At 37.0% G+C, this 24038-nt stretch overlaps 1 protein-coding gene across 6 annotated transcripts; it reads right to left on the reverse strand.

Annotated features, from left to right (window-relative positions):
* Positions 1-7443: 7443 nt before the first annotated feature.
* On the reverse strand, positions 7444-24029 carry LOC144037104 (uncharacterized). Of its 6 annotated transcripts, none has more exons than XM_077548547.1 (5): positions 23981-24029; positions 23253-23509; positions 23086-23155; positions 9515-9542; positions 7444-8190 (listed from the first exon to the last, which is right to left on the reverse strand). In XM_077548547.1, the coding sequence occupies exons 2-5, from the start codon at positions 23269-23271 to the stop codon at positions 8074-8076; spliced, it is 234 nt and encodes a 77-aa protein (XP_077404673.1). In that variant the 5' UTR covers positions 23272-23509; positions 23981-24029; the 3' UTR covers positions 7444-8073. The 6 variants fall into 6 exon arrangements, 4 of the variants coding, with proteins under 4 accessions (XP_077404673.1, XP_077404415.1, XP_077404585.1 ...); XM_077548289.1 differs by having other exon boundaries at positions 9515-9558; XR_013288872.1 differs by having other exon boundaries at positions 7444-19377.
* Positions 24030-24038: the final 9 nt, after the last annotated feature.

Genomic DNA, 24038 nt, shown 5'->3' on the forward strand with positions numbered 1-24038 from the left:
TGATGAGAATGGGTGATGATTAATATGATTTATTAGCTGATTTTAGTTTGTCTAGCCTCATGCAGTTAATATGTCCATTATGATGATAATGTATGATTGTGAATATGATGTATTAACTAACCACTCTTTGGCTTGTCTTATGCAGTTACTAACACATTTCATTCTCAAAATGCATCTGTTTAGACAAGCCTACTCACCCTGGCCATAGCTGCATCGTCTTTTCTTATTTTCTTATTTTATCTTATGTTGTTCTTAACATTGTATTTGTATGTTTTTAACTGTTATAGTAACTGTTAGCCTAGAAGATTGCATCACCTTCAGTTGAAGCTTTGTTTTACAAATAAATGTCAAAACGATTATTTGTGTCTGCGTTTTTGGGATCCAACTCCCGAACATAACAGAATCGTCCTACCATATGGATCCCGCAGACTCAAATGAGCTGTGCCAATCCCTGGCCTCCCAGGGACAGTTGGTTGGACGTCATGAGCGGTCCTTGACTGAGCTTAGGGAGGCGCTAAATTAATTGGCAACCCAGTTGGATGATTTACCCGCGCATGTTTCGTCCAGGGACTCATCGGGGGGGCTCACCTCATGAACCGAGTCTCCCACATTCGTCTCGCTATGGGGAGCCCCGGCTTGTACGGTGAATTCATTCAACACTGCTCTTCAATTTATTTTTATGTGCTGCATTTGAAACTTTCTTTTTGTAACTTTTTCAACAACAAACATACATTTGGTCATCAATTTCACCTTGTAGAAAAATAAAATACAGTAATTACAGGTCTTTTATACCGCAATGATTCAAGAGTCACTTTTCAGATTTATAAACACAATCCATTTTTCCCAAAACGAGAAGAAATGTTTCCATTTTTTGGGGGGTTTAAAGAGAAGGTGATTACTTTCAATTGTGTTCATAATACTTATCCAATCGGACTGTATTGGAGGTTCAGATTGCAGCCATCTCCTAGTTACCGCCTTTTTTGTGGCTGCCATTATCATACTGTTTTAATTTTTGACCAACAACCCCTTACCTATTCTCAAGATAATACCAAAGTGATGAGTTTACTTACGGGTAAAGCAGCAACTTTGGGCTATGGCGGTAAGCAATGCCAAACCAGTATTGCGCAATTCTTTGATCGTCCTCTCAAGGGCAAGGAGGCTGGAAGTAGACTGATGGATTATGCCCCATGAGACCGTTCTGTTGCGGACTACTCCATTGAATTCCGCATACTGGCAGCCAAAAGCGGTTTTGATGACACTGCTTTGTGTAGCATTTTCTGCCGGGGCCTGGACCCGTTAGTAAAGGACGAGTTTTCCTTTCTTTTCTTTGGTCCTTCCTCGGGTCTCCTGACGGATTTTTTAATAGGTTTTAGGTGAACTAATGAATACACACACACTCACACGCACGCACACACACACACATATTCACCCACATACAAAAAAAAAAAAAAGAGCGCAATGATGATGACATGTCAAATCGGTAAAATTACAGAATGAACAATACTGAGCTCTCCAGGAAGAAAAAAAAAAAACAAACGACGAGCTAGCTGTCAGGGATGAAACAACTGATTTAGAAGGACTCGTCGCTCTCGCCATACAACGTCCCAGGTACCCCTCGCGTACCACCGGGACAGTCCCAACGGATCCTGGAGGTGGTCCCGGGATTGCAACATCTGTCATAGAGCCAGTGAGGAGAGACCCAAGTTACCGGAGAGGAGCCCATGCAGATCGGCGGAGGACGTCTCAGCCAGGCCGAGCAACTTCGACACATCCAGACCGGGGCCTGCTTCTACTCTGGTGAACTAGGTTACCAAGTATCTTCATGCTCGATCAGACCTCCGCGTCGAGCTGGTCCTGCTTCGGTTTTCAGAGTGCAACGACTGGTGAAGAAGCAGTCAGTCTGTTCAAGCATCGACCACCAGTGTGAGGCCTATGAGGACGATACAGAACTTTTCGATCTGGTTACGGACACTAATGCAAAATGACTTGAACTGGCTGGGGAAGTATGGAGTTGGGCAGGTCAGTAGGGTAAATGCCCCAATCGATTCTGGGTCCGATGACTGTTTTATTGATCCACTACCCTCCGACTTCGAAAACCTAGACAGGTGTTAGATCTCGACGGACGCCTTCTAGCTGAAGTAACACGCATTGCAGCTCCCCTTAATCTAAAACTTTCCGGCAACTATAGTAAGACAACTTGATCATGCCATCGCAATCTGCCCCTGTCGTTTTAGGCCTTCCATGGATAAAGATACATACTCCTGACATTAAGTGTGACATCCCTGCCATAGAGAATTGGAGTGTTTTCTGCCATTCCCACTGCCTGAAGTCTGCTGAGGACGTCTGTCAACCATTAGACAAACCTAGTCTTCAGAGTATCATGAAAAAGGTATTCAGCAAAGACCGAGCCCGAATCCTTGCCTCCACATTGTACATATGACAGTGTGATAAACCTTGTCCCGAATGCCCCATTACCAAATTCCAAACTGTACCAGGTGTCCCGACCCGAGCAGGAAGCGTTACACGAGTACATAACTAAGTCACTAGCTGCCGGTCTGATCCGCTCTTTGTCTTCGCCGGTTGGTGCCGGGTTCTTCTTCATTGATGAGGACAAAATTGTATGTCCATGTGTAGATTACCGGTGCCTTAACAACATTACGGTCAAAGATAAATATCCACTACCGCTATTGGATTCAGCATTTGCTCTCCCTCACAGACAGCAACAGTGTTCACCAAATTAGATCTCCGGAGTGCATACCATTTGATGAAGATCAAAGAGTGGAAGACAACATTTAAAACTCCGTTAGGTCACTTCGAACATCTGGTCATGCCCTTCGGACTCGCTAATGCCCCAGATGTTTTTCAACGGCTAATAAATGATGTGTTGACAGACATGCTCAATCAGTTTTGTTTTGTCTACCTTGATGATATCTTAGTCTTTTCCAAAGATCTCAATGAACACCGTCACCATGTCAGAATGGTGTTACAACGCTTGCTGGAGAACCAACTTTATGTGAAGGCCGAGAAATGCGAGTTCCATTCTGAGTCAGTGCAATTCCTGGGGTTCATTGTAGATAAGGATGAGAATGGAAAACCGTTTTTTGTTGAGAACCGGCTCCCATTGTTTTAATTCATTGGCATTGTTTGCCATTTTTGTTAACGAGTCCCTTGTCGGTTCCGTGTGGGACAATGACGTCTAGTCGTGAGTATGTTTCGCACAAACCGCTTAGTTAATTACTTACTAGTCATTCCATGTTTAGCGTATTGCCCTGGCTGATGAGCCTTTGTTCTCTTTGTCAATTTATCTAGTCTTATGCAGTTACTATGTCCCTTATGATGATAATGTGTGATAAATAATATGATCTGTTAGCCACCTTTAGTTTGTCTAGTGTTATGCAGTTACTATGTCCCTTATGATGATAATGTGTGATGATTATGTCCCTTATGATGATAAAGTGTGATGATTATTATGATGTATTAGCGGTCTTTATTTTGTCTAGTCTTATGCAGTTACTATGTCCCTTATGATGATAATGTATGATGATGATGATGATGTATTAGCCACTTTCAGTTTATCTATTCTTATGCAGTTACTATGTCCCTTAAGATAATAATTTGATAATGTGGTCAGTTTACATGCAGTTGCTATGTGCCTATATTAGTCAGCCTTAGTTCGTCTAGTCACTTTTATTTTATCATGAAGGCCTTCTTTCTGCTACATATAATTGTGCATCGCCCAAGTGAGAGTTACTGAATGACACTTTTGTCAGTACGTGTACCTCCAACCGGCTCAAAATGTATTAGTCAAGGTTTCACCGTCAAGTGTCGTCTTCGAGGCCGTCTGCATGCATCCCTGCTCTCTGTTGTGTTTGTGTTTCTGTATATAAAGACTGTTTCGAAACTACCATGTCTGCATTTGGGTCCTAACCTCATGTGACATAATAAATCATTATCAAAATCAGGACTCGACATACAGTTTGAAATTTTTATTGCACTAACGCTGCCGTTGAGTATTTATTGCACTGAATGGATTTCATGCAAAGTCAAAAGGATGTTTACCTTTTGAGTCAAGCTTTATCTTTACTACACAAAAAAAAAGAAGCATAGAAACCTTTGTAAAGAAAAAAAATATTCGCCCATACCAATGAAGCAGATATGAATGGCAATGGTGCATTAACATGGTCCTTTCAGCAATATGCCTTTATAATAGTGTAGGGCTATGTCGATCTGTGTTAAAGGACGTGCTCTTGTAGAACAACAGGCTGATGAAGCCCTTTTTGATGCAGCTCTCCTGAACAGAACATTGGGGTTACTTTTTCTGATGGGCTTCATCTCACCATCTTCTGACCCTTCTATACGTACTTTAAAGCAAAAACATCGCATCATCGAGACCCTCGGATAATTCACCTCCCTCCCCATGCACTCCTGACCATTAAGTGAAGGCCATATTGTCTCTCATTTCCATTTCCTCATCAGTGATGCACTTTCATCATTCTAATTTCGATGTGAAAACTGTGATGGATGCAGGGGTGATTGAGGGTGTTGCCCTTGCACTGCAGGCACATCACCCTGAGAGTGCGTCTGTCTTAAGACACCTGAGGATCAAAACAGCCATTATTTTTCAATGACTTCAAGTACAAATTTGTGATGAAAAAACACTAATTAAAGTGCATATACAGCACTGGGCAAAAGTCATTTTATTCTTTTTTATGCTTCCATGACTATGCGTACTTTCATACATACTTTTGCGTTATACATTGTATGTGAGTTTATAAGTATAATGTACATTGTATATTATATATGTTGTACCTTATACATTGGTCATACATTTTTCAAATATGTTTGTAGCAGTGGTGCGCAGTCAAGGTTCAGCAAGGTCATCTCTGCTGGCTTGAACTTTGTCAGACCTACATTTATAACTTACATGAAATTGTACGCATTTATTTCCAACAGTCTATTATCTTAATTGTATAGAATGTCTTGGCTGCCCACGCAGCATCCAGTAGTAGTGTGTATTTTATTTTTGACTGTTCTGCCATGTTAGTGTACTCTGCCCAAGGCCTTCTGAATCAGTGGTGCTGACACACTATTAACAATAGCTGTTTTTTTTGTTTTTTTTAATTAACCAAGAAGATTCAAGAAACAGCCTTTGTGAAGGCTTAGCGTGACGTCAGCAGTTCTCTGTTCTCTTATTGGATGATCGCAGCTAAACTTGAGATTTGCACAATGAGTGATGGCGCACGATGACTGTCGGACCAAATTATAATTTCAAGAAAAAGTGGACATTGTAAGAATAGACTAGCCAACAAATAATATATTCGGCACTTTCAGAGTAGCACATAGGGGAGAATGGGGCATGTTGTCTCACTTTTCACTGAATTTCTCCTTTAACGAGTCCACATGACTTGATAATAGCAATTACAGTATATATGGACAACGATTGTTACAAAATATATAATGTTAAAATATTTTACTTAGGGTTGTGCAAAATGATTATCAGACAGGACACAACCCCTGACCATATATTTGAAAACAACTAGTATTCCGCTTTTTACTTGCGCCCTCTGGTGGAGAAGATAATTTTATTGAGACAACTTATCCATGTGACAACAAGCCCTGGTCTATTACTGTAAGGCAACTAGCTTTAGTAATAATTGTATTCATCCAGAATACGCAAAATGCTTGTTTCTCTGCCATGTTAAATTGTGTTTTTTGAGCATTATTTTGTAACATTGTAAGATGATAGTGGTGCTGAAAAAGGTGGTTTAGGTCACTTGTTGGTTTGTAAATTGTCTAGTATGTCTTTAATCAGTAATTTATTTTTATTCGAAAATGTTATAGCAAAACATAGTTGCCATAGAGGTACCATATTTCTAATTTTGTTCTTGAATTGAGCCCCCTGCAAAGAAGAAGAAGAAGAGGAAGAAGAAAAAGGAAACCAAGCCATTCCTATTTATGACTATCTAAAGCACACAGTTAGAGCAAAAGCAATAGATCAATAAACAGCACGTCGTTGGAGGAACCTGCCTCTTGATATCTCAAATAAAATGTCAACATAGCCTATTCTTTGCTCACAGTCACGTTTCTGTATATAACAACTGCACAGGATGTCTTCGACTTTCAACAATATGAAATAATAGTCAGTGCCGGTAATGTTACCGTACATGTTATGGGTTGAAATGGCTGCAATTGCATCCAAACATGAACATAAATGATCCTGGAGACTCGTTGGAGAACACGCTGTATATTCTGCACACAGGAAGAAAGGGCCATAAAAATTTCAATGGTTGGCAATATCTTGCTTGAATGGCTTTAGAAATTGTGTTACAAGAGATTCTGCACAATGTTCTTTCTGATAGCTTTATATTAATAATATTTTTTTAAAAAAAAAACTGTTAAAATTTTGTGCATCTAGCATGAGATCCATTTAGCACAGAATCACAATCGCCCTGGGTTTGACCATTGGTGAGTCCAAAATGAGCTCAGATTGGCAGTTATTGAAGATGTGTGGATGAAAAAAAAATGAAAACTGATTAAATGAATTCCATTGACTGCAAGGATAAGAAGTCAGGTGTCAATTTAGAGAAAAGGATTAGCACTTCAATTGTGACTCAGCACACAAAGAAATCAGGCAACATTTCCAGACATCTTTCTACAATAAATATATTTTTAATTTGTGCTCTTTTATTAACCAGCAAAATCACTTGAAAATGAATAGCACATTATCAAGTCTTCTAGTGGCTCTTACTATTCTTTATCATGAGTTTGTATCACTGTGCAATTCATCTCCAGCAATTCTTCACACTAAATATGTTTTATATGAGGCTTCATTTATCATGGCCTGTCAGCTCTTAGCCGTATCATTATTCAGTCTAGAGTTATAAATTGGAATCATTAAACAGTTTTTCATATAATCTGATGCAATAACTGCTCACCCTTTATTGGCTTGTGAAAAGAAAATAGTAAATACAATTGTCTGTCAAGATCGTTGGAGATAGCCGTCTCTCTCGGGCTGGGATGAAATTAGGCCGGGCGCAAAGACAGGATCAATGTCAGCACATTTGTTCGACTTTCATGGTGGAGGGGACCGGGTGGAGCGGATGAAGGATGGCAAGTAAAGGGAGCCGACACTGCTGAACCCCATGAGCAATGTGGGCCTTGCTGTCGATGATATATTTCTTTTATAGTGTCACATTAATCAGAGGTGTCTTTTCAACTTCTTGGTGTGCTTCTGTGCAGATGTGTAATGGTGATATTACACTCCCTGATCGGCTAAACTCAACTTAATACATTCACTGTAGGAGGTTTTGCAGGACAAACAACAAGAATGTGAGTTTTTTTTTTCCATTTGGGAAATCGTATTCCCATTGAATGCTTAATTACACTCAAAAAGACATCATTATATCTTCATGGAACAGCAGTGAAGAAATGACACAATGAAAAGTAGTCAGAATACAGTTTATAGAACAGTGTCAGATTGTTGCTCCCTCAAAATAACTCAAAATACAGACATTAATAGCTACACCCTAGGTAACAAAAGTGAGCACACCCCTAAGTGAAAACGTGTAGCTGAGTAAGGCAAATAACAAACAGTATTGGCATCCCTTCCCTATAGGCTGTATGATACTTTAAAAAAAAAACTCTCTAGGTGGTATATAAACTGGTGTTTTTTTTTTATTTAAATAAAATGATCTGGTGTAGGTACAGTTAATGATGTAAAAAGTCAGTGTTTTACTGAGCAAACTTTAACCCCCCCCCTTTTTTTTTAATGTTCATTGAAATAACTTGTAACTAAGCAAAGTTAAAATGAATAAACATTTACTGAAAATTAACTGATAAAAAAAAATCTGGCGTTTCTTTATTTTTATAGTCCAATATAATTATTGTTATTGCTATCAATAAAAAAATATATAATAAAAAAAGGAAAGAAAACTCGGATGGACCAACAGCTTTCAAAGCTTGTACAAAACACTTGACAATAAAAACTGTGTAAAACGGTGAAAACCAAAATTACCACATGATGACAATGACAGTAATATTGATAAACGGTGAGAAAATGTCTGCAGTGTTCATTCAGCATGTTCCCAACAATAGTCTGATGGATGATCCTGGCGAGGGCAATGACTTGCCATCTGAACATTCACTGGTATAGACTGACACCTGGTGGCCGTTTTCAGGAGCCATCGAGAGCTGAATGAAAAATAGAATTAGAAAATCGATGGATGAATATGAGCCCATGAGGACATATTTTTCTGCGAGCCTATACTCCTATCTACTGGATGGATTTGGAATGTTTTTTTTTTTAAATAACATTTGTCACAAACAAACAAACCAGACTCCTCCTAAAATAATGATGCAACTGTTACACCACGTCAAAGAGTTTTCAATGTAACAAAAAAAATATTGTTGCGCTTGCGTTTTGCACTGCATCATAGCGAGGGATATTTCTGATATTTTTGCCCTCAAATCTTATGTATCTAAACATTGTATACAAAACATAAGTGGATCCAAGTAATTCACTGTAGTTCTACACCACTGCAAACTAGTACTGCATTTTACAACCATCAAAATAGACTCAAACTACATTTACTTTAATTTCCTTTTGTCACCTGATAACTCGTTATCAAATTGTTGGCTCCCGTTTTAGGCCTGTTGGTGGTGTGTTTGGATCTGACATTGAGAAGACGTCAGTGACATTGCATGCCCTGAAAATGTTGATCCCTTATGTCAATATCACAATTTGCTTAGTACTATGGCTTGTTTTTTTTTGTTTTTTTTGGGTGTTTGAGTGTAATTTTAGTTAGTGCAAAACAGCACATTGCTGTATTAATTTGTGCACAAGACATTTATGTTTACTGTTATAATTATAGTCATGATGCACAATTATAGCCTGTTCCCTGTTTTGCATCCTTCTTCTACTACTCCACTTGTATTGTAATTTGAAGTGGTGTAGAATTGCACTACATCAAGAGTTGTTCCTAATATTTTTACCTGTTCGCATGGCAAAATAAATGAAACCAAACTATATTACAAACATCATTATACTGTAACCCCAAGAATAAGCATACAGTTAAAACGAATACTGCTCAAAAGTGATGTTTAATTGTCTAATTGCTTGATTCCCAAAACATTCTTCATTCCTTATCATGTTTGTGGTTTGGCTTTCCCAAATTGGCCTATTCATTTTTGGAGAACCAAGCCTCAGTGTTTTGAGAAACTCACTTATTTGGTATTTTGATTCATAATTCAATGTAAAATCATTGATTTGGCACCAAGATAAAACAATGTGGTACCTAAGCAATCGTTTATATTAGCAATATTTTACTAAGTTGAAGGGAGAAACTTCATTTCATCAGGTCATAGCTTAAGCTTGTAGAAAAAGTGCTTTGCTGCCATCTTGTGGTGTCTGTAGAAAATTACAACGCTTTTTGCTTGGACGTCAATTTGTTGTGTACTTTTCAGGGGGCGTAGACCCTCTTTCGCTGCATATAAGATTGTGTGTGCATATACTTACCACAAGTATTGAACAGTGAGGCCAAGTCCTGAAAACAGTTTGAGCTGACATAAAAATAGAGAAATATCAGCCAAGATTAATATTTAAGCTTTAATTTCCATATATGTACATGCGAATATGATGCACAACTTAAAAGCACATTATTTGTAATGAAGCACCACAGTGAGCAAACGTATTGGAATGGATGTAACATTGACATCATCTAGTGTAACTAACATGAAAACCACACTGTAAAAAAAGAAAAAGAAAAAGGTATGATGTCCTAAAACTAAATAAGATAGAAAAAAGTGAAAATATAAATGACTGATATTTATGGAAACAATGTGTTAGCACAACAAAACAAAGTTGTTTTCTCAAATCAATTTGCTGAGTAGATTTTTTTTATATCTTTAACGTGAGGTTCAATACAAGGTTCTTCTGTAAATTGTTGTGAAATGCATGAATGATTATATTGAATTACAAGTTCATGAAATGTTGGTCTCATCTCAGTCAGAAATAAAGAATTTGCCCTCACTGTCCTTTCACTTTTGGAGAGCGGTGTATGCAAAGAACTGAAAAGGGTGTGGCAGTTAAACAGATATGCTACACAAAATCAACATGACCTGCAACTGATATGTAGGAGCTTTAAAATGTGTGGGAAAAATTGTGAGAGTGAAGACTGTCATGCACCCAAGTATGTTGGTGAAGTCCAAGTTCATCATGTACCAAATGACGCCCAGAATACATAGGTTATGAATATTTATTTACCAACGGCCCGTATTTCCACCTGCATACTGAACATGTTTACATGTAAACGTCTCCAAAAGTGAGTTTGCTCGGGTACCACCTCGCGGCAGAGGCCACTTGTCTTTAGAGTATTTCTATATCTGTATGTGTCTGTAGATATCAAGAGGCTGATAAGTACTAAAAAATTGCGGGGGGAAAAAAATTCAAATTAAATGTAACCTGTACTGGGTGAAACAGCTAACCCAATCCTGGGTCCAAGCCAATGTGATGCTATTTATACCGATCACATTAGGTCAAGATTTTGATCCAACAAATATACAGCTACAGACCCGAGTCATTGGTCACCACAGAAAGTCACTCGCATGATATGCTTGGCGCGGATTTAACACTGGACGGTCTTCCTGAGACAACCCACACATTTACTGTGGGTGGGCCATCCACGCTGGTCAGGATTTGAACCCAATCCCTGTGTGTCAAAAGTCAGCAGTGTTTCCGACCGAGCCATCAGGCTGCCACCAACGTTAGCTGAAAATGTGACATTAAACTTACTTCAACTTCACCAGCCAAATGGCTGAAACTAGCAATACGGCTCTTCGGCCTGCCCAAATCCAATCGTCAACCCAATTTGCTGGATCAAAAATAATTACCAATCTTAGATACATGTATAATATATAATAATATAAATAAATCAATAGAAATGACAATTTATAAAAAACTATCCCTAATGTGAATAAAGCATATAAAGCACTACTGTAAAGTGAATGTATTTGTTTATGCTAGCAAATGTCATGAAAATCATCCAGTCAGGGTCTAAATGGGGGTCTGAGGTAATCCTCAGCTCGTTTCTTAATGATGAAGCCGTGACAAAAAAAAAAAAAAAACGTTTTCTCAATCACCCGAGACCTCTCTCCTTGTCAGGCAGGCTGATTCTGCAGACTTGTCATCGCTTTGCACCATCTTGTTGATGCTATCACGGTGTCAGCATTCTAGCGGCTGAGAACTTGATATGACCCACAGTGCTAAAAGGTGACGAACAAAAAGTCACCTATTGGTCCACATCCAGAACATGAAGGCTAAATTCACACAAAAGGTGAAATGTCATATTAAAAAGAAAAAAAAAAGTCACATTATGTACTCCTCATTTCAATCAAAAAGAATATTAAACCTTAAAACACGGCCAAACTTCTTCATCTTCTTTTTTTTTTTTTGTTATCGTCTTCAATCTTGAAACCAGCTGGATGTGTGAGTGCAGAAAAGAAAACTATTAACAGTAGCCCATCAAACCTGTCCTCCAGGACTTGCTGGTACTTGTTTGGGTTCAAGTTCAGTAAAGGAGAAAAAGGCGAGAGCGGCTTAGTATGAGTCATCCAAGCAGACACAGTCACACATCCATTTTAAACTCACACAGCTTACCAGCGGAATGCTAAGTCTTTCTTTTGTCAAATTCAATATCTTCTGTTCGACACTTTACAACAATGATTTAAAATGGGTAGGAAACAGATACAATCAATATGCAACGCTTTCATCTCTGCAAGCGATTACATTTTCAATCGATCACTTCTCCAACATTCCTAGGAAATCCCAATGTAACATCACAAGTGAGCTATTTTTAGAACAGGCCTGTGGGCTACTCTTGTGGTCCTTGGGCACCATGACTGTGATCTCTAGTTTACACAGTGCCGCTGAAAAAATATAAGCACAAAATTGATTAGCATGATTCATAAGGTAATATTTAATAATTTTGCTAAAAATAAATAAATGAAAACACACAAAACCTTCTATTCCTAACAATTCCCATCCTTATTCTTGCACACCAATATATCGAATATTATCTCCACACAAGCCTTCGACAAATGTTTCCTGGCCAAGTTAAGGTTACAAAGACGTTTGCTAAATGAAACACTGCGGCTTGGTTGTCATAGACACCACAATAACATGAACTCAAAACACACAGAGAGCTCAGTTATGTTGGGAGAAAAAAAAGAAAAGAAAAAAAAGCATACAGAAAACAAGATGGTGCCAATTTGTTACCCTGAGATGTTGAGGGGCTTTTAATGTAAAATACATACTTGAAGAATCCTGTCATGTTGTCTGTGAATCATTGCAGGTTAAAGGGAATCACATTGCGGTCATGTATTGTTAATATAACAACACACATCATGTTTTGGACACATACTGTTTGACACGATGATGAGCTCCTTTTGGGTTTGTTGAATCTTAGCCTTCATTGAAAACTGATTTTTTTTTTTATTAAAAAAAAATGAAAAGAAAAATATTCCAAAATTTTTTTACTTAATTTTTTTTTAAATCCAAAGTAAAAGTCTATGAAAGCATCTCAATAGTAATATCTTTTACTTTCAGTGTTACTTATTTTTATTACAATATATGCATACAGGTTTTAAATGGGCCTAATTTGGTCAGTGTACGTCACCTAGGCGCCATGTTCCGAACACACGAAAAATAATTTGGGATGGGTGAATACCGATATGAGGTATCCGCACTGGGTTGATACCAGACCTGATGTTAAGGTATCTGTACAGTGTGACGATTTGCGTTTTCAAGCTAGTAATACAGTCACTATTTTGACTTAATGTCAGCTAAGAAAATATTAACTCATTCATTGCTATTGACGCCTATAACATCAAAAATTCATTTAACTATTTCTATTAGTTTAACATTTTTTTCACTTTTGTTAACAAGAGTATAAAAACCTAGACATTTTTTTAATACTGTTTTTTTTTAAACCAAAAGATTACTAAAAATTAGGGCCAATTAAAAATTGTAATTGTAATTAATCGCATGACTTAAATAGTTAACTCACGATTAATAACAAATTTGATATCTGTTCTAAATGTACAATAATTTTTTTCCTAGGGTTTCATACTCTTGTTAACAAAAATGGAAAAAATTAAGTACAAAAAACAAACTAATATAAATAGTTCTAATGAATTTTTGACGTCTATAGCCGTCAATGGCAGTGAAGGAGTTGCACATTATGTGTTGTTGAGAATGTGTTATCTAGCTTCAAAAACCCAACCAATGTCAAAAGAAGAAAAAAAAACACGTGGGTCGCAGCACATACATGCTTAAAAAAGACCCACAAGGCTGTGTGACTTTTACATCCTTAATCTATATACATTATTAATGTTAACTTTGCCATGACAATATTAAAGTTAAATGTCAGGTCAAAAATATTCATGTTAAGTGGAGTCTAGAAATTATTTATTTATTTATTTATTTATTCATTCATTTATTTATTTATTATTTGCATTATTATTTTATTATTATTATTATTTTATTTGTGTTATTATTTATTTATTTTTAATTAAAAAAAATAAGTAGCTGTTTGTTTATGTTCATCTAAAGAGATGGTTGATGACTTCTGGATAAGCACTACATACCGGTAATTGTCTTTGAAATCAAAATGCAGGAAAGCAGAGAGTAATTAGAGGAAAACTAAACAGCAAATTGACTTTTAGGTCCTACTTGGAGAAAATTTGTTATTATGTGACCATTGCAAGTTTTGAATATTAATGGCCATTGTATGTGGTGTCCCTCAAGGATCAGTCCCTTGTACCCCTATTTTTCAGCCTGTATACTTTGTTTGCTTCACACCCTTTCATAAACGCATTTGAGTATTAAAATACAGTATATAAAGACTTTGTGCTGTACATTGGTTAAAAAAACAAACAAAAAAAAACAACAAAAAAAAACAGACAAATACATATATTTTGTCCCAATTTAAAATGCAGTTTTTGCCATACATCTGGTTAGGAAGTGCCAATCCAATGCACTCCCCAAACAAACACTAGTTTTGATGAACTCCATCATCACATTACTCATGAATGATATGGATGTTGAGCATAATGGTTAGAAAAATAAAAATACCATCTATTTACCCTTGCTGAATCCTTCATTGACATTTTATAACACCCCAAGCCTTGAAGAAAACCGACAGGACCCATATTTACCTGTGGGCTTTATATGGGCCTGCAGGGAAATCAGTCAATGGCATAGAGCTGTTTTAGTTTGTTTGTTCGGAAAAATAACTTATCAGTAAATTATACTATCGTATGTTTTGGGCAATTTTCAGTTGAAAAGAGGATTTATTCTGACACACTTTTCATGACCCTTATCTGCCACGCCTCCACAGTAAATTGGTAATACAGACGGACAGTAGTCCTCCTTGGCTTTTTTCATGCATACCATTGCCACTAGAGGGCATTTACAACCTAACTTAATAAAATGATAGCAAGTTGTATTTATGCTAAAGATGGAAGCTAATAATGACTAATGAGTTAGGATGATGAAAGTAGAACTGAGTCAAACCTTTATTTGGTTATCATTTTATTATTTATTTCATTTCATTGTGTTATGTAACACAAGTAAAAAAATATATATATAATGTGCACTGTAAACAAATATTATTGAGCTCAGTATAACACTAGGTGGTAATGACTTAAATAAATAAATAGATAGATAAATAAATAAATAAATACTTTTAGTTAAACATTACATCTTTAAATTTATTTATCAATTCAAATCCGGCATTTTACAATGGAGTGCTTTCAGACAAAATAAAATCAAAATCCATTTGTCATTAAAGTGCATTTGGAAAATAGTTATTCAGGATGGAATACATACCTACAATTAAAAAAACAAAATGCTCTAATGTGCAGTGCCCTGGAACAAATATTCTTGAATCTCAGGATGACACTAGGTTGTAATTACTAAAATAAATTAATTAATTAATAAAAAAAATAAAAATAAAAAATAAATAAAATAAAAAAATAATAAAAAATAATAAAAAAAATAAAAAAAATAAAATAAAATAAATATAATAAAGATAGACAAATAATTAAACAAATAAATTACTTTTAACATTACCTTTTAAAATTCTTTATCAATTAAAATCTGGCATTTTACAATTGATATGCTTTCAGACAAAATAAAATCTAAATCCATTTCACATTTAGAAAATAATTATTCAAAAGGAATTGCATACGTACAATTTCTTCAACAGATGGTCAGAGAGGTTAGATTAAATGAATGAATCGGTGAAAACCAGACTCTTCTGCACTTTCATAAAAACTGAAAGACTAAATAAAGAAAGCAATATTATATAATGATAGTAACACATCACAGGAAAAAAATATCAACTGTTTAGTAGACAAAACAAGCCCATTGAGCATAACTAACTTTTTATCCACCTGTTGTTATTCATGCAGCAGAATAATAGCAACTAAACCAGAATTCACGCAAAGTAAATTTGTGAGTAAATTGAACAAATTATCATTATTTTAGTGCATCTATAATTTTTGTGGCATTTTTGTTTGGTGCTGTGCGTGAAAAATTATGGATGTAAAATATGGACCTTGCTTTGTTTTGTTTTTATTGTTCATTTTTCCTTTCGAAAAATCATAACAATTTACAACAATCACTTTTCACGTGCTGGGAAACATGACATTACTGAGTCATTCATTTTGATGTTGCTAACTTCCCATCTTCTTTTCTGTCATTTGTGTTGGCACACAATGTATTTTATTTCACCGAGCTTCTTCTTTGTGCATTGATCCAAATGAGCAACAGTTGTTGTGAAAACAATAGACAATGGATGTCAATTAATACCACATAGGCAACGGCTGCATGAACAGCGGAAGCTGTCATCCTGGGGAGGGGACTCGACTGCCTGGGAAAACGGGGGAGCATCGAGGGGCTTTTGCTTGGCCTACAAGTCCGGACTTGGTTGCAGACCCGTCTGCCCCTACTCAGTGCAAACATGTCAGACATTTCACCACCGGGATGAGTGAGCTCAGCTCCCCTATAGTAGAGTGAACTGATCTTTACCTCGCGCTGACTGTCAGCTTGAAATGCCGCCAACATATCAAATGTATTCAAGCTGCTTCATTAGTTTTTAAAAGGCATGAACTTATTCTTGCTAAATGTCGGCATGCCGATGAGAGAAATGAGGGATTCCTGAAATATGCGCTAACCGTAAAATAAATAGCCATTTTTCATGAGCTGAAAGGGAATGTGTCCACATTTGACCAAAAAATAACCATGTGGGTTGAGGTTCTGACATCAGTCAACTACACATCTTCACTTAAAGGTCCATTTACAGGTGCGGCCCTGTTGAATGTGGACTTCAGAACAGCATTACAATTCACAGAGGACAGGCATAGAGTTAATTAAACCATCAGCAGCAGGACAAACAAGTGTCCATTATGCAGATGCTGGACCCGGTTTATGCAGCTTTCAGCAGAATACCTCCGTGACAGGTGACCACAGCCGGGCATACATAGTGTGTGCGATTCAGGACGTCCTGAAAGCTTGGCTATTGCGGGAATATAGACAGGACACCCAAAACAAACCCACTTCTTGGCCTAACTGGCAAGCACGCAAGGATAGAAATAAGGGAGCGTATTTATGACCATGTGGTTCAGTAAGGTCATAGAACAAGGCCAGATCTCTGTGGGCCACCAGGAGCGAAGGCACGGTGACTATTATTTAGTTTTGAGACTTATAGGAAATGCATTACAAAGAACAAAAATACTGGGAACCATGGGTGTTACGTGGATATGAAAAGTGGAAATTACCAAAAAGAAATCCGGATTTGGTCTCAGATGACTGTCTGGATTTTTGTCCCATCCTCTGCATCTGCGTTTTGGGTCATCTCAAAAGTATTTGATGGGCCGAGTTCTTGAATACCAATCGCATCCAAGCATGCTTTTATGGACATTGCTTTGTGTCCTGTGCCACTGTCAAGTTGGGACAGAAAAATGTCTTCCGTCTTCCTACCAAATTGGAAGCAAATAATTGTCGTAGATTTCTAAAAGGGGTCATTTACATTCCTGATCACTTGATTCCAGAGGTGGGTCCATCATTCGTCATTTGTCAATTTTGTCCGTCGTCGATAAATTACAGCGGCTATTTTAGGATTGTGAGGAAATATCACAAACTGGTGAGTGATGCAACCAGCTCCTATTCTTCTTATTCTTCTTTGTCATCTTCTTCTTCTCAATTCTATCAGATCGTAAGGGGGAAGCGACGGCCTCACGACTCTGGCTGGAAGAGTTCGGTTTAGGTGAACGGTATGGGATTTTTTAATAGGTTTTAGGTGAACTAATGAATACACACACACTCACACGCACGCACACACGCACATACACATACTCACCCACATACAAAATAAAATAAATTAAAAAATAAAAATATAAAAAGAGCAATGATGATGACATGTCAAATCGGTAAAATTACCGAATGAACAATACTGAGCTCTCCAGAAAAAAATAAAAATTAAAAATTTAAAAAAAGTAAGGGGGAAGTGAACAACACCTCATCGCAATGGAAGTAATAGACAATTTTAGTATTTTTTTCCCCAATTAACTATTGACAAGAAAAAATTGGGGTGAACAGTCTACATACTGTAAAGTGAAATGAAAACAAAGAATGTGGAAGGCTAACATAAAACAGTTATGGACATATGTAGTAACCCGATCTGCTAATGGCAACATAGCAGGAAGTGAAGCCTCCAATGAAACTCACCGAACTTGAATAGATTGATCTTTCCTCAGTGTTTTCACTATTTTCTGTCTCTATGCAGAAGCGCCACCGAGTGCGGCGTACGGTTGTACAAGAAGTCCTTGAGTTACGTTGTACGCGACCTACGTGGTTTCGACTTAACAGCGCCCGTGCCTCGTCCATAGAACCTTTTTTTTCGTTCTTTTCCCTCAGTAATCACGCCATTTTTAAGTTAATTAAAGTTGTGTTGTTGTTACCTTTTAAATTTCTCTACAAAGTATTTTCATGTAAATGTTGACTTTAACGGTGAAATCCGACTTAAGTTGAAATTCAGGTTACATCGCCAGCGTAGGAACAGAATTCGGCCGTAACGCGAAGACTCCTTGTACTTACTACCAATAAATACGAAATGGGAGTCTGTCAGTCGGCCCTGACATGATGATTGACGATTACATTGGCAAACAAAAAAAACACTTTTGGCAATGCTTAGTCCATCAACTGTGAAGTTTCCCGTCAATCGTTATCAAAACAGGGGTTCGTCTTTGACATACATTCCGTCAGTTTTGCTGGAAGGCCCACCTCTGTTTGATTCTCGGTTGACCTCCATTGACAACGATTTTAAGATCTACATAGATAAATACAGCGTGACCTCTAAAAGTAGAAGGTCTCTACTTCGTCTGTCCTTCCTTCCTTTCCTCAGTCTCTCCTTTGGTCTCTTGAGGTCTCCCTGATTTGTTGGAATTTAGATGTCTCTGGGGTTGGTGAAGGACTCTGGTTGGTGGCCTGGTGGCCTGGTGGGTGGTGTCTGGTCGGTGCTGGATTTCACTTTCCTTTCTTTTCTTTGGTCCTTCCTCGGGTCTCCTGACGGCCTCACGACTCTGGCTGGAAGTGTTCGGTTTAGGTGAACGGTATGGGATTTTTTTAAATAGGTTTTAGGTGAACTAATGAATAAACACACACTCGCACGCACGCACACACGCACATACACATGCTCACCCACATACAAAAAAAAAAAGGAGAGCAATGATGATGACATGTCAAATCGGTAAAATTACCGAATGAACAATACTGAGGTCTCCAGAGAAAATTTTTTAATAAAAAAATAATAAAAGTAGAAGGTCTAAAAAGATATTTGCAACCAATCCTTGAGATCTTCACAGTTCTCCTGTGTTGTGACATTAATTTTCTTTTCCCTGGATTTCTTCTGTGAGGAGGTCTCTCAAAATGATACAGAGCCTCGTTTTGGGAAGGAGACACACGGTTTTCATAAGGCTAATAATCTTAAAAGGAGCAGCTGTCAGAGCAAATACAATACCCCTATTCCTGACATAAAGAAGGCTTATTCAAGTCCTTGATTTCTGGTTTGGCGGAAAACAATATCACACTGCCTCTGATGGAAGGCCTTGAAAAGCTCTTTCCAGACTTCTCCATAATGGATCCAGCATTCTTACACTTAAATTCACAGCAGTACACTAGACTCGCAACAATTCCTGACACACGATTTGGCTTTTCACTTTTCACGAGGATGCGTGAAGGCAAGACTGCTATTAGATGCGTCGATGCTGCATCTAAAGTGACGGCGGAGTCGGATTTCACCCGAAGGACAACATCGGTGCCTAAATGAGAAAGAGAGGCACTGAACTCTGAAAGTCAGAAGTTAACGTTAAACATCAGAGCAGACGTGAAATGAAGATTGTGTACAAGGCTTATGTCAACAACCATGTGTGACCCACACTTTGTGGCTGATATCCAAGCAGAACCAGCATGAATCAGCAGCAGCTGGAGATGAAGTCTGAAGTGCTCCCAAATAAATTAGGTTCCTATGCTAATTGATAACAGACTAGCGCAGCTGAGTTGCACAAGCTCGCAACAGCCAACTGTAGATGCGTTCAAATGTGCACGTGACTATTGCAAGATTTTGATTTCAACCAACGGAAGACAACTTTGTGTGAATGGCCAAAAACTGCAACAACAAAAAAATGGATGTCGCCAGTAACAACACGAGAATTCTCATGAGAACGGAGTCAGATTTTTTTTTGGCACTGTTGGGAACAAAAATATTCCAATTTGTAGGCCTTAATATTTTCTATGGTCCGATTAAATTTTGCTGTGAACATGAGATGATGGGTTGCAATTTTGAAATCAAGATTGGGAGTTTTTCATTTCCCATGTTAGGCTTGAGCTGAAAAAAAAATGGAAAAAAAAGATCTTGATCAACCATGGAGCCACTTTCCACACCTTATAATCACCCTGCTTAATTGACAATCCCACTTGAAATAGAACCATATTTTGCAAAAGGAGCCTGTTAGCTGTCTTTAGAGACAGTTGGATTAATGACTACAAAAATTTGGGTAGAAAAGTGGACTGCAATAGCACAAAATAACTTTGAATCAAAGCCACATATCAGAAACGGCAAATTTGAATCACTTTTAACGTCTAATCCAAATCAAACCGTTTTACATAGACTGTGATGGATGAATTTGAATAAGATAGTACAGCCTCTAAATTTGATTGCTCAAGAAGTCGTACAATTCTCAATTTGATCAAAATTCGCGGGAAGAATATGCCTCTAAAGTCATACAAAAATCCAGTCTCGGTTAAATTTTGAACTTAAAACCCCCACTATAACCCATGTTGCTGTTTTCTAATCACAACTTTCTAATCAGAAGCACTATATGCACTCCTATTAATAATATGAATCATAATAATACATTGAAAGTCTTATACAAGTAGGCCTACAAGAAGATTAATTAGTAGTTTTTGACTAAAACATATTACAATTTGACAATAAATTCTCATGAAGTTTTTCACTCTTCTGGCTCCTATCTTTGTTTTCTGTGAACAAACACATTCACCGTTCTGGACGACTGTGACAATTACTGCCCTAACCTGATTGGAAGGTAGTGCAAGTTCTCCTTTATCTGTTCAGGATAACACGTCTTAAAACAAATGGGGAAACCACAACTGTTCTTCCTGGAGTTTGGCAGTTAACAACATCACTTTAACTCTGAATGTCATCATGCAGTGCAGCACGTCAATTCTTAGAAAAAGCAACAAAAATGTTAGCTATTAGCATTTTAGCAGTACATTTCCACTTAAATCAGAGCCAGATTTGTCTCTATAGCACTTAAGTAGCACATGTTATGTAACACAAGTTACCTTTTATAAGGGAGAGCAACTGAATGAAACTGTCCTAGATTTAATTTTCATGCCATAAAAGGAAAAGCAAGCTACACTGTCGAAAAATTGACCAGGAAATACTTTGTAGCTTACAGTAAAATGTGTTCAGGTAGATGTCATTCTCTTTAACAAGAGTAATCATATGTATCACTAAACCAAAACGGAGCTGGGCCTTATAAATACATTTGACTTGACTTGACTTAATACATCTGTCTTAATTTAACAATTATACTTATATGGGGAGAACACAAAGACACATGAGAAGTGTTTATGGAAGGTCACAGGCAATTAGCCAGCCTGCTAAAAGCTGGTATGTGTCACATGGCACCGCTGCACGCTCTCATTAGGCTTGCTGAACTGCCTAGAGTTGCTCACGTGCATGCTTCTAAAAGAAGTCAGCCTCCATTTTAGCACAAGCTCACCACCAAGCGCACAACAAAAGCAGATATTAACACCTTGGATCAAACTGTGAGTGGGCTTAAATCGCATATGAGCAATAATAGTTTTATGTTATGTTTTGATAGCATATGTTGTTGAGAGTCAAATTTTAAAATAATAATAATTCTGAAGCAAATGTCGTTTAAGGAGTCAGTGTTTGAATGTATATAAAGAACATCGTCCATGCAGCTATAATAATGTTGATATAATCGCTTTTTTAAAAAAAACGTACGTTTTCAATCACATACACAAAAACACAACGTAAAGAATATTTAAAGACAAAATACACTCGAGGAAGCGAATCCTTGGATGACATTCTAAACCAACACCAATATTTACTAAGAGGGGTTTAGGGGAGGTATTGAAAGGTGGTGGTGGGGGTGGGGGTGGGGTCATTGCACCTTGCTGGTGTCAGGTGGTGACCTCAAGTTTGTTCAGCCAACATCTATTTTCGTCGTGGTTTTTACGCTAATAATATCCTCACGCAACAAACGAAAACTTTTCTACAGGTTTATAGGTCCGCGCGCAAAAAAAGTTTTCTTTCGCTCTTTCTTTCTTTCTTTCTTTCCTTCTTTCCTTCTTTCCTTCTTTCCTTCTTTCCTTCTTTCCTTCTTTCTTTCTTTCCTTCTTTCTTTCTTTCTTTCTTTCTTTCTTTCTTTCATTTTTTAAAGAAAGGGAGCCGTTTAATTAAATGATTAGTATTATCAAATATTATTGACACCACTCAGTGCTGCAAAATATTTGAAAACATTTCTGTACAATGCGTTACAATGCTTTTAATTCGGTTTTGTAATGGTTTAATAAGCTGTTTGTGACCTCCACACGGCTTCCATTTTCAGTCTTAAAAATGACATTTATTTAGTGGTTGTGAGCTTTTCGTTACATGTGAGATTCCTTTTAGCACATCACCATTCCATTTAAAATTAAGTTATTAAGGTGCTTTTTGTAGTGAATGAAGGTTCGGTTGATATTAATTATTATTATTATTATTATTATTATTATTATTATTATTATTATTATTATTATTTAAAATGACAAGCGAACCCGTTCCGTATAATTCGAATATAATTGCAGATTTTGAAAGATTAGTTAATTGCCTTTAAAATAAATACATTAAAGTCACATGATGAGTGGATTGTCTAAACTTAGTAATATAAATGTAGTTAAATACAAATTACTGCTTGCTCATGTCATGGTCGTTGTTTTTAATTCTGCACCAACAATATTCGAATTGTGCGTTCAAATGACTAAACCATGCAAAGCCGAACGCAGTAATAAAAACAAAAGAAGCACTAATTAACACGTAACACGATTGGGATTTAGTACAAAATTAGTGACCAGAATTAAATCAGCTAAATTAAAACAAAGCATACCAACTGGAAACATAAAAGCAATGATCTACATAATTAGAATATAGAATATGAAGATCAATTGAAACTGATGCAAATAATGCATTTTATACACGAGCATAGCAATAATAATAATAATGATAATAATAATAATAATAATCATCATTATTATTATTATTATTATTATTATTATAACAAAAAGACTTTTCAAAAGTCGTTAAATATTTAAATGCATTCATAATAAATATGTAGATATATATATATTTTTTCCAAAATATATGAACTCATTGCAGTTTTTTTTTTTTTTTTTGCAGAGACAACTCTATACTATTTTGAACATGCAAGCGGGGTACCGACCTGAACACAAGCAGCCCTATACGGAGAACGTAAAACCATGCAGTTCTTGTGATGGCCAGCTGGAGGAGTCCTGCACGAACGACAACCAGAGAGACAACTACAGATGAAGCCGCCTCACATAGTTAATTTAAGAATTTCCAAAGACATAAAGAAAGAAACGAGTGTACTGGCACGAGTAGCTTCCATGTGCTCCGATGCTTGTGACGGTGACGATGATGATGAGCATCATCATCATCATGACGACGACGACGATGATGATGCTGTGGGGTGGTGCAGAGGAGATAAGGGCCCTTCACCTTGTTCCCTTTAGGTCGACTGTTAGTTTTTACGAGAGCCTTTTTTTTTTTGCGAGCGTGTAAACGATGATCTTGCGTGGCAGGTCTGCAAACATGCTGTGATAACAATCCACGCTGATATCATAAATCTGGAAAAGTGAGACATGTATACAGAGCTATCGATTACATGGGACCACTCGGGTTTGATGCTGTGGCTCTGTCCTATATTGTAAAATTTTGCAGCCATTCTGCACAGTCAGCATGTCGACCAATTATCAGCAGAATAACAAAAAAATACAAATTTGTTTGTAACTCATGAATGTATCCTGCACATGAACATCAAGTTTATTAGTCTGTTGCATTTACATTTTTTAAAGTCACTAATTGCACAACCTGATAATATATAGACGTTCTGTTGGAAGCATCTTACACATAAGAATAGTATGTAAATTATAAATTGTGTAACCGATACCGTTTTAACAATATATTTTTTTTACTAAAAATAATTAAATCTGCTTCTTAATGTCGAAATTGCAACTCCACCATTTTGTCGTTGTTTTTGTTTTTCTCTTATTAGTTTGATTTCCCCCCCGTGTGATATGCAGCTTGAATTTTCTTACCAGGAGGCTGCATGTTGGATGAAACGTTTCCCCTTTCTGCCACTTCCCCTATGCAAAA

This window comes from Vanacampus margaritifer, chromosome 1 (genome assembly GCF_051991255.1).
Source record: "Vanacampus margaritifer isolate UIUO_Vmar chromosome 1, RoL_Vmar_1.0, whole genome shotgun sequence".
Classification (NCBI taxonomy): domain Eukaryota; kingdom Metazoa; phylum Chordata; class Actinopteri; order Syngnathiformes; family Syngnathidae; genus Vanacampus; species Vanacampus margaritifer.

Excerpts from the sequence above, each read along its gene's own strand:
- LOC144037104 (XM_077548289.1), bottom strand. The coding sequence starts at position 23,323 with ATGATGATGATGATGCTCATCATCATCGTCACCGTCACAAGCATCGGA. Across the intron at positions 23,156-23,252 it reads CATGGAAGCTACTCGTGCCA|GACTCCTCCAGCTGGCCATC; the intron begins GTACACTCGTTT and ends TCGTTCGTGCAG. Across the intron at positions 8,191-9,514 it reads CTCACTGTTCAATACTTGTG|CTCTCGATGGCTCCTGAAAA; the intron begins GTAAGTATATGC and ends TTTTTCATTCAG.